The sequence below is a fragment of the Bos mutus genome, chromosome 5 (genome assembly GCF_027580195.1).
Source record: "Bos mutus isolate GX-2022 chromosome 5, NWIPB_WYAK_1.1, whole genome shotgun sequence".
NCBI classification, from domain to species: domain Eukaryota; kingdom Metazoa; phylum Chordata; class Mammalia; order Artiodactyla; family Bovidae; genus Bos; species Bos mutus.
Genome location: NC_091621.1, coordinates 26,835,040 through 26,851,641, shown reverse-complemented (window position 1 = coordinate 26,851,641; position 16,602 = coordinate 26,835,040). Strand labels below are relative to the sequence as shown.

Genomic DNA, 16,602 nt, shown 5'->3' with positions numbered 1-16,602 from the left:
CACTTTGGGGGTATAGGTATCAGTTTGACCTCTGGAAGGGCTGAAGACTAAGGTCAGTCATGTGATTAGTCAAGCATGTCTATATGACCAAGCCCTAATAAAAACTGCTTCCCTTGTAGCTTACTTGGTAAAGAATTTACCTGCAATGCAGGAGACCTGGGTTCTATTCCTGACTTTGGAAGATCCCCTGGAGAAGGAAATGGCAACCCACTCCAGTATTCTTGCATGGAGAATCCCATAGATAGAGGAGCCTGGCAGGCTACAGTCTATGGGGTTGCAAGAGTTGGACACCACCCAGGTTGACAATACTCCATGCTTATTGTCACACATCATTACCGACAGAAGTTTGTACTGTTTATGACCCCACTGGGGGAGGGAAAATGAATGCTCTGCATATGGAACACTCCTGGATCCTGTGCTCATTTGCTGATTTTAATTTGTATTCTTTTGCTGTAATAAACCATAATCGTGGATATAATGGCTTTTCTGAGTTCTGTGATGGCTTTCAGCAAATTATTGAACCTGGAGATGGTCTTGGTAACTTCTGAACTTGAATTTGGTGTCAGAAATGAGGGTAGTCTTGGAAACTATAAAACTTCACAAATACAATAAAGCTTATGACACAAAGTCAGTAGCTCTCTCTGATCTGTGCATTTCTATTTCTGAAACACACGTCCAAGATAATCACTTTCAATTCACTTAGCTTTCATTTTTAGCTCAATTTCTATTTAGCTTTAAAGCACTAAAAATTTCTTACCCACTTTAGATAGCATCTATACACTTCCTACTATAGTAAATTATGACTGACTTACTTTTACCCTATATACATATACTCGACTACCCACTCTCCTATCTTCCCATGATAGCTATATTTACCTTTTGTTAGAGTTTATATGATTATGACTAGGTAAATATTGTTCACAATATTTGTTGTACATTTTTACTTTTTTTTCTTGCACAACATTTGTTTTTCCAAAAATTAATATTATAATTGGTGTTTGGTTGGTTTCCTTAGTTTTACACATATCCAGCGCCAAGTCACCATCTCTTCACCCTAAACTCTGATAAAGCTGACATTTTTTTTAATAGTACAGTCAAACACATTTAGTTACTTTTTTTTTTTTTTCTTGGAGACATCCCTCTAGGACTCTTTAGTTCTTCAGTTCCAACAAGCTGCTGGTTGTCCTGTAGGCCTGCTGCACATCTATCTCTAAGAGCACAATCTTTGCAACACACTTGGAAATCTCTTAGCTTCCTCCCTGTGTTGGATCCTCCGTTTCCTTGATCCCAGATCTTCTTCCGTGATTTAGTTTTTTATTTTGGTTAAATACTTTCTCAGCTTTCTCAAGTTCCTTTATGAGAAATTGTACATGGGAAATAAAGCTATGAGATCTTGCATGATGAAAAATGTCCTCATCTTAACAGTTGATTGATAGTGTGGCTGAGCATAAATTTCAAGTCTGGGCATGATTTTATTCAGATTTATTCAGACATTTGAATATATTTGTTGTAGGAAGGGGGGACACCTACAGGGCCCCAAGAGCGGGCTCTTGTCTAACACTCAGAAAATAATTGTCCGAGGAGACACATGCTGACCAACCAAGATATTTTACTGGGAAAAGGCACCCGGGTGGAGAGCCGTAGGGTAAGGGAACCCAGGAGAACTGCTCTGCATGATGTTCTTCCTCTTTCTAATCATGTCTCCCTGTACGGCTATTAATCTCTCCCTAAATGAGGCATATACGCTTGCAAACCATACTGCTTCTCGACTCAACCTAACCAGCCCCTTCTGGATCTGCAGTAATGGCAGAAGTTGGGGGTATGTCCAACCTATCCCAGGGTATCAATGGCCCACCCTTCCAGCTGAGCTACATGCTGTTACCCAGCGCACCCCATCTGGTCGTGGTATGCCCTTTTGGGAAAAAGGGGAAAAAAACTTCATGCCTTGGTATCAGCAACAACTGTCTATAACTACCCCCTCAATAATATCTGCAATCCCACCTGAGCCCTTATTTTCTCTTTTGACTAACATTCCCCAAGTGACCTTCCCTATCTGTCTAAAAAGCGACTCCTTGCCAGGGGTGTCAGTGGGAAATCTAGGCAACTCACAATGTGCGGTGACCTTCACTGTTGAAACTGATGGGAAAAACCGGGACCTAGAAATTTCACTAGGGCATTACGATTTAGCCCAAAGTCTGGGAACTAGAGGTTCTGGCAGAACTGACACACTATACCTATCCCCAAACATGAGGCTCTCCTCGGATGCTATTAACCAGTCTTGAAAATACATGTTCTGTTCTGGACGACCAAAGAACCACATCCGTTCATCCTGGTTTCTAAATCGGGCAGGCAACTCTGACCACTGTTATTCCCTTGTAGGGGTACCCACCCCTGAAAACCTAACCCTATGGTGGGAGCCTAAACGAAATACTCTTTTCCTTGAGTACAAAACCCAGGATGCCTCACAGCACTTGAATCCCTTCCTAAATGCCCTCACTGCTGCCGGTTTTGCGGCAAGTGGAGTGACAGTCTCCTCCCAGCTGCTAAAGGACTGCCCCTGTTCCATTATGCCACGTTCCAGTTGCAAGGCAGATGGAAATCCTGTTCCTCTTTGGCAAACCTGTTTTGGTGCCCAGCTTAAACCCAGTCATGGTGTCTATTTCACATGTAGGGATAAAGCTTATTTATCCCTACCACCTTTTTGGTCAGGAACTTGCTCCCTAGGGTATGTTACACCCCATTTGGATCTGGCCTGGAGTAATATCTCTTTGCCTTTACTAGTATATACCAACCAGAGGATATGTCGTGCGGTAATACTTACCCCTCTTTTCCTGGCATTAGGACTGACCGCTGGTTTGACAGGAGCTGCCATGGGGAGAACTTCTTTACATAAATTTCAGCAGCTTTCTACCGACACTGCTGTATCCATAGAAAAGACGGTGAGGACCCTCCAATGCCTACAATCCCAGTTAGACTCCCTAGCTGCAATGGTCCTACAAAATCGTCGGGCCCTAGATTTACTGACTGCAGGACAGGGGGGCACTTGTCTCTATCTAAAGGAAGAATGCTGTTTTTATTACAACCAGACTGGGCAGGTCCAAGAAGATATCAAGGGGCTTTTGGAACAGGCCACAAAGATCCGGGATTTGAGTTCAACAAGTGTATGGAGTTCTCTTTCTTTCCCTTCTTGGCTCCTACCATTCATGGGTCCAGTGGTAACTATCTTATTAGGCCTCCTATTTGGCCCCTGTATACTCCAACTCCTTACAAAGTTTATTTCCAGCAGACTCCAGCAGTTCCAAGCCAAATTGATGTTACTACAAGGGTGGAAGCTGGTTTCAGATGTGGAACACCCCAACTTAGATGGGGTAGAGAGAGACTTCTGCTCTGCTAGGCAGGCCTACGCCCACGCACAGCAGGAAGAAGTTGCAGAAGAAAGAGACCTCTGCCCCAATTCCCAAGAAGTATCTTGAGTATGAAGTCTCTCAGTGGGGGAGTTGTTAGGGGAAGCACACTGATTGAAACCGCCCACCCTGGCCAGGCACCATAGTAACCATTTGCATGAGTTGTTTTATGACAGGAGATCCTGATAAGGAATATGGAACTAATAAGCCACCACCAACCGGAAGAGTTCAGGAAAGGTCTAAAGGAGACACCGCATGTCCGTCCACTTCCCAGAATCCCTCTCGATAGCCTCCATCTTGGCTGAGCAATGCGTGCACCACCAGGAAAGACTCTGAATTAGAATGATTGGCCAAAGACTACCCAGAAACTAATCTCATCACCATAAAACCCGACATTGTGAGCCACACGGCAGAGCAGTTCTCCTGGGTTTCCTTACCCTACTGCTCTCCACCTGGGTGCCCTTTCCCAATAAAATCTCTTGCTTGTCAGTACGTGTCTCCTCAGACAATTCTTTTCCAAGTGTTAGACAAGAGCCCGCTCTTGGGGCCCTATAGGGGTCCCCCCTTCTTACAACATATTGATCTCTAGCTTCAAGAATTGCTATTGAGAAATTTGATAGCATTCTCTTTCCTTATCATTTGAATTTGACCTGTTTTTCTCTCTTGAATTTTGAGAATCTTCTTTGTTTACAAAAGTCTCTGAAATTTAAAAATATACCTTGGGGTCCATATTTTTAAATTCATTTTGCTAGAAATTCATTGGGTTTTTCATTTTGGAAACTCACATGTTGCAGTTATGAGAAATTTTCTTAAAGTTCCTTGATAATTTTCTTCCTTTGTTCCTTTGCTTTTTCGGAGCTCTCATGATTTAGGTGTTGGAGTTTCTGAACTGTTTATTTCTTTAGAAGTTTTTGTAATTTTCTTTACATTTCCAAGCTCTTGGTAAATTTGTTTATTCTTGAAGACTTCCGCAACTTTATCTTTCAACCCTTCTACTGATTTTTAAATGTCTGTTGCTATGGTTTTAAGTTCTAAGAGATTCTTTTTCTATTTTCTTGGTTCATGAATCTTCTCTTAAAAATATTTTTTTTTCTTTTGCTTTGTCTTTGTTTCCTCCAAACTTTGTCCTTTCTTTGAATTTTATCTTTTATCCCAAAGTATTTTCTAAAGCATTTTGTGTTCATTCATATTTTCTTGCATAATAATGTACTGCGAATTATTGGAATGGGGCTTCCCAGGTGGTTCCCAGTGGTAAAGAATTCACCTGGCAATGCAGGAAATGCTGGAGATGTGAGTTTGATCCCTGGGTTGGGAAGATCCTCTGGAGGAGAATATGATAACCCACTCCAGTATTCTTGCCTAGAAAATCTCTTGGACAGAGGAGTCTGGTGAGCTACAGTCCATGGGGGTTGAAAAAGAGTCAGACATGACTGAACGACTGAGCTGCTGCTGCTGCTAAGTCGCTTCAGTCATGTCCGACTCTGTGCGATCCCATAGACAGCAGCCCACCAGGCTCCCCCGTCCCTGGGATTCTCCAGGCAAGAACACTGGAGTGGGTTGCCATTTCCTTCTCCAGTGCATGAAAGTGAAAAGTGAAAGTGAAGTCGCTCAGTCGACTGAGCACCTCTATATTATTCATGGAAGTTGATTGGATGCACTGATGTGAAACCTGCAGGTATGGAGAGCCCACTGAACTATACAATTTTATAAAGTGGACATGAGCATCTGTGGGTTTTGGTATTCACTAAGGTCCTGGAACTAATCACTTGTGATGCTGAGGGATGGCTGTATTTTTGTTTGAATTCCTAAGTCTATTGGAATCTCTATCTCATATAATATTAGTTCTCAGTAATATATTCCTCATAAATCATAGTTGTAGAAACACAGACTGTTAGAAATGGAAAGAAACATAGTTCATTGAACCCAACTCTTCAAATGTTAAGATGTAAAGCATGGGTAAAGGCTTTGCTCAAATTCCCACATCATACCAGTAGTAGATTCTAGGACCAAAAATTGAGACTCCTTCTCAGGCCAAAGGTCTTTCCCCTATATTACTTTATGAATTTTAATTTTTCTCTATTACTAATGTTCTTGGAGGAACAGTTTTTATATTTTGCTTCTTTGTAAGAACTCATCTCAATCAGAGGCATAGCAACAAGTAAACCTTTGCCCTAAGAGGATAAAGAGATAATGAAACACTAATGAATTGGTAGATTTCAGTGCTGAAAAAGATTTGGAGTCTACATCTTAACTTAATAGGAAAGAACGCCAAAGCTAACTAGTGACATCTGCCAAGGCTATAGAGGGAGGGAATGCTAGGCATGTCAGATATGTGTTTTTCTCTCTATGCAATAATCAGTCTTCTTTACTTATATGAACCCCCTGGGAAAGATGTACATATATGGAGAATAATAGGAGAATATAGATACCTACCCAGTAACCAGAACAATGGAATCAACCCTAGCTCCCAATATGGTGACATAGGCTCCTGCCAGCTAGCCTCACTGTTAACTTCTTAGGTTATAGACATGGAGCTTTTGTTTTAGTAGCGAAGTTGTGTCCAATTCTTTTGAGACCCTATCTATGCTTGGAGTTGTGTGTGTTAAGTTGCTTCCATTGTGTCTCAACAAAACTGTCCCATTCCTGTGTCAGTCATAGTACTTAGCACTCAGTAGATGCTTTAAAATTCCTTGTGGAATAAAAATATGACCTTCAACACATGACCGTGAATCCCTAGATGAACAGCGTACAATTTCCTTTGACATAAAATTGAACATATTGTAAGCTGATGACTGTACTACATAAGTGTACATTATACATAGAATATACAAGTATACAGCATACAGTATGCAGAAGCATAATGTTTCTTACATTGTTCGAATCAACTCTCAAAGTTGCCCAGAGGACATGAAAGAAAAAGGGAGATTCAGAAAACTCTGCTCTAACATGGGATTTTTGAGTCAAATTGCGGGGAAAATCTGACTCCGCGTGGACTTCCATTCTGTAAATCACTTTCTTCCGTAGGCTCAGCTTGCATGATGTCAGGAGTTCCGGGAGTCAAGACAGCGTGGGGGCATGGATCCAATATTGACTCATACTTGGTGGAAGAAATCTACCCCAAAGTCTGGAAGAGATAATTCGATTGTGAGCACTAGGGATATGACTCTGACCGCAGAGGAAAAAAGGGCAACCGAGGTGTAAGTTTTGTCTTACGACTACCTACTCAGTGAGGCCTGAGGATAGTATGACATACGATCGAAAATCTTGCTGACGCTTAATGCATAGCCATGGCCAGTTTTTAGAAAGAAGACTGCCTGAAGAGAAAAAAGAAAGTTTTCAGTCCCTTCATGTTAGTAATTTGGTCACACTTTGGCTCCTGGTGGGTTTGTAAAACTTGTAAAGGATCTCTTGTGTGGTGAATGATCCTTCAGTCACAGTATTGGCTGAAGCATCAAAGTGTGAAACCTCTAGTTTGCATGTGCAACAGAAGGTGTTTCACAGGCAGAAAAGAGAGAGAACCACCTTCTTTGGTAAAGTTGACAAGACAGGAAAAGATCAAAAAATATACCATTGTAGTGACAACATACTAACTAAACGAATCATATGCTGAAAAAAAAAAAAAAAAAAAAAACCCCAAACCATGAAACTCTCACAGGATGAGATTCACTTCCATCCTGTGAGATGGGGGACCAGTCCTGGGATGCTGAACCAGTTACAGAATTTGTGGGAACCAGTGCAAAAGGAAAATGGGAGCCCCTTATTTAAAACTTATTAAGAATTTCAACAAGGTAACCACAGAGCAGTAAACCAAATGGGCTTCTCTAAGTGTGGGGTCTTGATAGACTGTGCAGGTTTTATGTACATGAAGTTGGGTCTGCTGGGATGTCTAACCAATAATTTCAAAACTTTTATTTGCAGTCTTACTATTTTTTAAGAATTTGAAGAGTGATTATTTTTGTAAAAATTTTTTATTGGGATATAGTTGATTTATGAAGAGTGACTATAATCTCACAAATTCTGCAGAAAATAATCCCAGAAATTAAAGCCTGATAGAATGTAATTATCTGAATTCACATGTCTAACACGATTATTGGCACATATAGTTGTTTTAATGGCTACTGACTGGGGACAGGTAGATTAAGGAAAAGGTTTTGGTTCTAAACTTAGCTCTGCATTGTCCAGTTGAAGGAATTTAAGCACAGCACTTCAGTTTTTTCCCCTTGGTCTTACTTTATAAATCTAAAAAATGATGGGCTAGGCAATAGATAATCTCTATAATTTCCTAATTCTGTGCTGTGCTTGGTCATGACATCAAGAGGTAATTAGAGCTTGAATTTTAGTTTTGTATTTACTAATCCTAAACATCCTAAAAATTAAACAAATTTTTAAATATGTCCCTAATGTATGTATACATTTGTCATTGTTTACTTGCTAAGTTGTGTCTGACTATGACTCCATGGACTGTAGCCCATCAGGCTTCTCTGCCCATAGGATTCTCCTGGTAAGAATACTGGACTGGGTTGCCATTCCCTCTTCCAGGGGATCTTCCTGACCCAGGGATCAAACCTGCGTCTGTTTTGTCTAACCTGCATTGGCAGGTGGATTCTTTACCACTAGTGCCACTTGGAAAGCTCCATATATGTATATGTACATATGTAATTTTGAATAGGAATTCACAATTTACAAACCCCAGATGATGAGTAACTCCCCAAAATGGACCTCACTATTATTAACTGCCTGTGCGTAACACCATAAATCAAGAGATGAGTAGAAGAAATTTTTACTTCTTTCCAGACCATTAGTAATTTTCCTTCCAATAACTTGGAGTTTGGTCACAGGTTTCCTGAATAGTATTGAGTGCATGCACTTGTCTCAAGTCTCCGAAAAGGGTTTCTTGTCACTGAGACACCCTGTAAACATATTATGTGGGCTGTTTTTTTTTTTTTTGCTTGAGAGGGGCTACAATAAAGCAACAGGGCAGCAATGTAATTTCCACTCTCCTCATTTACTTTACATGAGGCTTTGGTCCCACAAATACTCTTTGACTTTGTTTTTGGGAAGATAGTTCCTCAAAGGATTTTCTGGCCTTTGTCACAAAAAATAATACATGGAATTTTTCCAGTAAGCCGGAGTTGGCTAAAGAGACATAGCATCATGTTTCCAACATTAATCATGAACCCTCTTTAATTAAACACAAGCTTCCTACAGGTTAGTGCTGATAGCATTGGGGTTAGAACTTAAGGAAAATTGTGCATGTGTGTGCGTGGGAATGGAGAAGGCAATGGCACCCCACTCCAGTACTCTTGCCTGGAAAATCCCATGGATGGAGGAGCCTGGTCGGCTGCAGACCATGGGGTCGCGAAGAGTCGGACAGGACTGAGCGACTTCACTTTCACTTTTCCCTTTCATGCATTGGAGAAGGAAATGGCAACCCACTCCAGTGTTCTTGCCTGGAGAATCCCAGAGACGGGGGAGCCTAGTGGGCTGCTGTCTATGGGGTCGCACAGAGTCGGACACGACTGAAGCGACTTAGCAGCAGCAGCAGCAGTGTGTGGGAAGCCCTGAGGAAGATTATCTTGAGAGAAAAGTAGGCCCTGAATTAAGCATTCAAGCTCACTTTTATTCAGTGCTGTCTGTGGACAAATCTTCAAGCTACATGGCCTTTAGGAAAGAAAACGGGGCTGTAGAAGTGATGAAACAATATCTGATTTTAGGGAACTCGGTGCAGTATGGGAGAAGATACATAACTAACTCTAATATGAGATTGAAGGATCAAGACTCTAATAAAAATGTGAACCACTCTCCTAGGCCTATGTAGAGAATATGCAAGATTACTTTTAAGAAGGATAGTTTTGAGAGAACTCATGGAGATAATGATTTTTTAGGCTGGACTTGAATGGCTGGGTACCACTCTGAGAGGCACACATGTGGGAAATCAAGGAACAGCATGAGCAAAGGTTCAGGGTGTGCTTTTTTAGGAATGACTAGTCACCCCACATTCCTCAATTAGGAACAGTTCACTTCTACTGAGTGCTTACTATATGACAGGCAGAAGTCTTAGCACTTCATATCACCTGACAATTTTCAACTAAAGGCTGGAGGAGATATTAATATTAGGCTCATTTTAATGATAAGGAAATCTAGCTATAGAAGAGTTAAAAAGCTTACTCAAGATTAAATAGCTAGGTAGCCATGAAGCCAGAATTCAAGCCTGCATTCATAAATGCAATACTGCTGTGTATACACTGCAGGTTGAGACACAAGGTGGGCTGGAACCAAATAGCAGAGGGTCTTCTGTGGCATCCCTAAGTACTGTATTTCATAAATAAATTACTAAGGGAGGAGAAAATATTCTTTTTTTTGTGTATTTGAAATGAAAAGAAATAAAAAAGTTAAAAAAGAATCCATTATTAGTGATAATTTGGAACAATTGATCATCTAGTGCTTTGCTGTTCAATATGGTAGCCTCCGTCTGCATGTGGCTACTGAGCATTTGAATACGGCCAGTCTAAATTGAGATGTGCCATATGTATAAAATGAACTCCAGATTTCTAGAATTTAGTATGACAAAAAAGGATGTATAATATTTTATTAATATTTTTCTGAATTGATACATATTGATACATTTTGGATATATTGTCTCAAGTAAAATGTATTTTAAAATTATTTTTCTCTGTTTCTTTTTACCTTTAGTAATGGAGCTATTAGAGAATTGGCTTGCATTATATTTCTGTTGGGCATTGCTGGTCAAAGCAACATAGAGTTACGGTGGATATTATACTAACTGTCTTTGATAGAAGGACTTCCTACCACATTGGTTTTCTAACCACATTCTTTCCTTGCTTTCTGGCCATTTGCAAGAAAAATTTTAAGAGGCACCCCCTCTGTAAAGGTTTGAGAGCCCCTAGAATTTCCTTTTTAACTTGGTTCAAACCACAAAAGAATGATCAATGTAATCTCTGGATGAGGAGTCAACATTTTACGAGGGCAAAGGGAGGAGGTGTACAAAAATTTCCAATCCCTGGATGGTGTGAAGTGAAAGTGTTTTCAAAGGATCCCACAAGAATGGCATGGGTGGGCATAATGGGTCTGTCTCCTCGTCAAAAGACCCAAGGAGTTGAAAGGAAACTCTAACTACAACACCAAAATGCCACAAAACCATAGTTATTAATACCAACTAACTAGCATCTCTGTCTATCTGTCACCATCTCATCTTAAAAAACTTGTGAAAATACGTAATCTTGATGAGACTTCAATTAGGTATAAATACCAGCACCAAAAGGAGACACAGTACATTCTTCTGATCATCTGCAGATCAGCAATTAGAAAAGAAAGATCAGCTACCTCCTTGGGACCTGATCATAACACAGGAGCTACCGATTTCAACTACTCCGGCCTAACTCTCTCCTAAACAATGAAATATACAAGCTATTTCTTAGCTTTACTGCTCTGTGTGCTTTTGGGTTTTTCTGGTTCTTATGGCCAGGGCCAATTTTTTAGAGAAATAGAAAACTTAAAGGAGTATTTTGTAAGTATGATCTTTTAATGAGACTTTCTTGTGATTGAAATGACTTGATGTTTGATGTTGACTTGGAATTCTATCTATGATGGGCTCTCATCTCTAGTCTTCAGTCATTTTGAGAAGACTTGCTGTTATTGTGACTGTTAGCTAGATGTGTTTGTTTGTTTGTTTTGTTTTTTTCTGACTAAACAATCTCTGCTCAGTTTGCTATAGAGATTTAGAAGGGATTCATGAATCTTCCAAAAGATGGGCATAATATGTGTATACATCATAGTGTTGATATTTTGTGATAAGAATCCATTCAACTATGATGTTAAGTAGCAAGCATACTGAAAAGACAGCTGAGTCTTAATTTTTGATTTCTCATGTTACTATAATGATGACAGTCAGAAGTCAAGATCAGCATTAAAAATGGTCATTTGACATAATTGATCAATTAAAGAAGATGAGGTCCTTAAATATTTGGCTTAAAAACAAAAACACTTATAGGTGTTTTTCTCTAAAAAGTCATTTTAAAATTTTACTATCCCATCTAGATTGTCTGTGAATTACTCTTGGACTCAGTCACTTGCTGAGATTTTTTTTGTAGGAGTTATAATCTAGTTTATATTTTAAAAAATTTTTTGTCTTGTTTTAGGAATTTCTTAAAAATTTATTTATGGTTAATTAAAATAGCTTGGGCATTTTAAATATTTTATCATATATCCAAATTTAGCTGTTATAATTATAGCTGGAGCTATCTTTTAAAGGCGATATAATACCTTATAGGAGGACACAGGTAGAGGTTATGAACCGTATACCATAGGGGGGCAGTATTTTATAGTGAGATGATGTTGTTGTTTTTTTTTTTTTTTAACTATACCTTTTTCTTACCATAGTAATTTGGGACAGTTGAAGTATCATCAGTCTTGAATGAGTTCATTGTGATGTTATATTAGTAAATAAGAAAGCAAAAATCACATGATAGTCTTTGGCTGTTATCCAACCGGGTAGCTTTTGTGAATATTTTTTGTTAAAACTAAACAGTGTTGAAAAGAAAATCAGTAAATAGTGCCAGCATCCAAGTTCAATAAAACTTGAGGTACATTTTTACAGCAATTTATGGACTAATTTTAAGCCAATTTTTTATTGTGTTGTTTTATTTTCCAGAATGCAAGTAACCCAGATGTAGCTAAGGGTGGGCCTCTCTTCTCAGAAATTTTGAAGAATTGGAAAGATGTAAGCTGAACATTTCCATTTGGCTGATTTTCCTGTTGCTTTTTTTCTGATGGATAAATTCACATCAACCTCTCTTTGTGCTCTTTTCTCCCAAGGAAAGTGACAAAAAAATTATTCAGAGCCAAATTGTCTCCTTCTACTTCAAACTCTTTGAAAACCTCAAAGATAACCAGGTCATTCAAAGGAGCATGGATATCATCAAGCAAGACATGTTTCAGAAGTTCTTGAATGGCAGCTCTGAGAAACTGGAGGACTTCAAAAAGCTGATTCAAATTCCGGTGAGATGATCTTAATGCTTTCTTTGGTATCATTGCAGAGGCTCTTACAAAGCACTTCATTCCCAGAAAATAGAAATTAGATACCAGGTGTAAAGCTCTGAAGTGAACTTGTGGTCAAAATGCCTCTTTGCTAGTTCTCTTTTGACTTGGGTGACTTTGCAGAGTCAGTTATTGGAGGCACTTAAGTCTGTGATTTTGGGAAAATACTGGCATTATGCCTATCGCACAAAGATGGGTGAATGGACAAATCAGTGAGGAGGAAGCAGAGAAGGAGTTGGGGTGATGGGGACAGAGTACTGAAAACCAGTTCTCCCATTGCCCCTTGTCTGTGTGTTGGAAATTCTCTTGCTTTGAATAGGTTGCATGTCTTAATGGAAAGAGCAGTGGGAGGGAGAGGGAAGAAGATGTGTGCTCCGCCCAGCTTAGCCACCAAAGAAATGTGTGACTTCAGATGAATCACAGGCCTGGCTGGGGCTGTTTCCTCATCTTAAAAGGAGCCTGTTGAGTTCACTGTAATTTCTACGGTCTCCTTTGCTCTAAAATTCTACAATGCCATGGAAAGAAAATGAGAATGAGATAGGAGAAAGGAATAGCCTTTGAGGAGACAAAGGCCCTCCCACTGTCGAACTCTGGTCAATCACCCAGATTGTATAGCCCAAGGAGAGGTGACTGCGTTTGTTTTTAGAAAGAAAATAGGTAGAATTGTCCTATCAATGAATTTTTAAAGTTTTTAGAAGCTGAAAGATCACTTTGAAGCATAAGGACAAGTCACATTTTCCAAAATTTCATCTAAGGGACAACGGTCTCCAGATTTTTTTGCGGGGGAGAGTTGGCTTTTGTATAAATAGGCTTGGGTGAGAAGAGGAGGGGTCCCATTATGACTTGTGCTTTCAGGATTTGTACCAGCTCTTGCTCTAACCTGGTCTGCCTCTCAACAATCTCATATAAGCTCCCAGGAACTGAAATAAGTGGTTGCTCTTCAAGATTTCTCTAGTCTCCCATATATTAGATGGTATGAGAGTGGCTTGGAAAAATTATATGTAATGTTTTCCATGTTCAGCAGATCTCCATTGGTTGCAGGCTAGAGAATGAAAAGGCACTGTTCCTGACCCAGTGCTGCCTCTGGTTGCTGTTCAGTCCTAGAGAAGTCCCTTAGTTTCTTGGTGATGCTTAGAAAACTGGAAAGTTATCACTTGTAAACACACAGCTGGTAGAAATTTTTCTACTCATTTGTAACTGGGCCTTGAAAACAATAGGTTGGTCCCATCCTTCTGGAAGCTCCAAGCCTCCTTCTTCACAATGTGCAATCTTGAGTGAGTGCTCAACCATTGTCGTCTTTTGCTCAAATGTGAACATATTTAAGGCATGTTTTGCCTTTTTGTCTTGTAACTTAGAATCTCCTAGTCATTCTCAGAAATGTGGCAAGGTGGCTGCAGTGTTTCAGCTTTAGAAAGAAATGTAGTGGCAGAGCAAAGATGAAAGCAAATGGTCCTCATTTTATGAAGCATGAATTCACCTATATTGTCCTACTGGGAAGAGTGAGAAAATAGTTCAATTTGCTGGAGTGGAAGGCAGGGTACCGGGAGATTGCTTTCATTTCTAACTTTATTATATAATACCAGTAATTGATTATTACCTTTAAATAAGATCTGTGTTTATTTTTAATCCCATCATGGAAACAATGAGACTGACCTAATTTGGAGGAAATTAAAAATAATGGTTTTCCTCCTTCTAGAACTTGGTGTTTATAAAGTACTGAACCTATACCAATGGTTTTCAAACTTGGGTGGTGCCTAAATCACCTGGTGATGTTGGTAACCACACAATGGCCCAGGCCTAGTCCGATTTCACCCATCTGGGTGTCAGAGTTCTTCATTAGGTCCTCAGGTTACTCTTTTACGCACCAAACATGAGAGCCATTGGCTATAGTAACTCATTTGATGCTTACAGTGAAGACTAAGTACTAAGTGATAGAAGTGACGGAGACCCTAGGGATCATCTAAACACTCTCCTCATACTTAGTGGAGAAAACAGAGATCTGGAGAGCCTCAGTGACTGGTTTAAAGTCAGATGTATTGCACACACAGAATTCACACCCACATTTTTCTGTCACTCTACTTCTGGGGTTTTTTCACTATATAATTTTCAGATGTCTGAAGTGGTAAATTTATGAATATGTGATGTGCTCCATCCTGTTACAGTACAACTATCAGTTGAATTGTTATAATTTTAGTTTTTATCACTGAAGAAACCAACATTACATATTAAGGTTCATTACTGCTAGTGAAAATAATTTGTTTTAAAGAATACTTTGATTTTCTTGGGCCTAGACAGCAGAATATCCTAATGACTCATAGGCCTGAAATTAATTTTGCTGTTTTCTTTCCCAATAGGTGGATGATCTGCAGATCCAGCGCAAAGCCATAAATGAACTCATCAAAGTGATGAATGACCTGTCGCCAAAATCTAACCTCAGAAAGCGGAAGAGAAGTCAGAATCTCTTTCGAGGCCGGAGAGCATCAATGTAATGGTCTTCCTGCCTGCAATATTTGAATTTTTAAATCTAAATCTATTTATTAATATTTAATATTTTACATTATTTATATGGGGGATATATATTTAGACATCAAAGTATTTATAATAGTAACTTTTATGTCATGAAAATGAGTATCTATTAATATATGTGTTATTTATAATTCCTGTATCCTGTGATTATTTCACTTGACCCTTTTTTTTCTGAGTAACTAGGCAAGTCTATGGGATTTCAAGGTTTTATCTCAGGGGCCAACTAGGCAGCTAACCTAAGCAAGAATCTGTGGGTTGTGCACTTATTTCACTTGATGATGTAATGAATGCTGATAAATGAAATGATGCCATCTAGTCACTACTTATCTGAGACTAGATCTGGATTCTGAGCCACTACTTTGATGGCATGTCAGACAGCACTTGAATGTGTCAGGCTATATGACTTGTGCCCTGACAAAAACATAGCATCTCATCTCACCTTATACCTGGCGCTTCAGGATATCACTGACAATTGTGATTACACCCAAATGGAAAGTAATATGTTTGTTTAGTTTATCAATATTTAATATATATGAATAAAGTATAATTTCATAACTATGTATGTTGTGTCAGACTTTTTCTAAAATGGGGGCTGGGTTAAATGAAACACAGACTAATAAATTAATAGGAGGAGAGTCAATTTAACTGTGGAGATACAAGAGTTGGATTAAAATCTGCTCAAAGTGGTGTCTTTCTTCACTGACAATTTGCTGGTTTCCACTGTTCCCTTTGGTAGTTGTTTGAATGATATTTTCACAGCTGTGGAAAGTAGTCCAAACTGTTTAGCTTGGCACACAAATATTTACTTCTACTTTATCCCTCCTCAACTCCTCAGGGTATCCCTCATCTTGGTATCCCCTATTTCCTCCGGCCACTTTGGGTAAACACTGTTAGGTATGGAATAGTGAGTGGAAACTCCAGGGTGGGAAGCTTGGATTAGAATCTTAGTCCTGCCATTACAAGTGGTGTGACTTTTATACTCTCTAAGCTTCACTTTCCTCTCTGATAAAGAAGAATAATCATGCCTTTCTTATAACATGGTAGGCTTCCCAGATGGCTTAGTGGTAAAGAATCCGCCTGCCAATGCAGGAGACACAAGAGATGTGGGTTCAATCCCTGGATCGGGAAGATGCTTTGAAGGAGGATATGGCAACCTACTCCAGTGTTCTTCTCTGGCATATCCCATGGACAGAGAAGCCTGGTGGGCTACATAATATTGTAGTGAGACTTTATCCTTTCACTCAAGATATATTTACTAGAGCGCCTACTATGTGCCTGGTGCTGTTCTAAGTACTTGAGATTCATTTGTGAGCAAAACAAACAAGAATACCTGCCCTTTGGGAATTTCGAATTTAACAAAGGGGAGATAGATAGTAAACAAAATACGTAATATGTTAGTAAATTGCATGCTATGTTAGAAGATGATTGGTGCTACAGAAAAAACGTAAGAAAGAATAGGGGAACTGGGAAAACTATTGGACAGAGCAAATGGGCTAGGGATTAAACTGAGCAATTATACTTGGCTTCATTAAAGAGATAACATTTGAGGAAACACTTGTGAGAGCTAAGAGAGGATTTTTGGCAAAGGAAACATTCTTGCAAAGGCTCTAAAGTG

General features: G+C 39.4%; 1 protein-coding gene across 1 annotated transcript; it reads left to right on the top strand.

Annotated features, from left to right (window-relative positions):
* Nucleotides 1-10,734: 10,734 nt before the first annotated feature.
* On the top strand, nt 10,735-15,463 carry IFNG (interferon gamma). Its single transcript, XM_005909049.3, has 4 exons — nt 10,735-10,932; nt 12,076-12,144; nt 12,240-12,422; nt 14,816-15,463. Exons 1-4 carry the CDS (start codon nt 10,819-10,821, stop codon nt 14,948-14,950), a joined length of 501 nt encoding a protein of 166 aa, XP_005909111.1. The 5' UTR covers nt 10,735-10,818; the 3' UTR covers nt 14,951-15,463.
* Nucleotides 15,464-16,602: the final 1,139 nt, after the last annotated feature.

Coding starts and splice junctions, on each gene's coding strand:
- IFNG (XM_005909049.3), top strand. CDS start 10,819: ATGAAATATACAAGCTATTTCTTAGCTTTACTGCTCTGTGTGCTTTTG. Junction 12,145..12,239: donor TTTTGAAGAATTGGAAAGAT/GTAAGCTGAACA, acceptor TTTTCTCCCAAG/GAAAGTGACAAAAAAATTAT. Junction 12,423..14,815: donor AAAAGCTGATTCAAATTCCG/GTGAGATGATCT, acceptor CTTTCCCAATAG/GTGGATGATCTGCAGATCCA.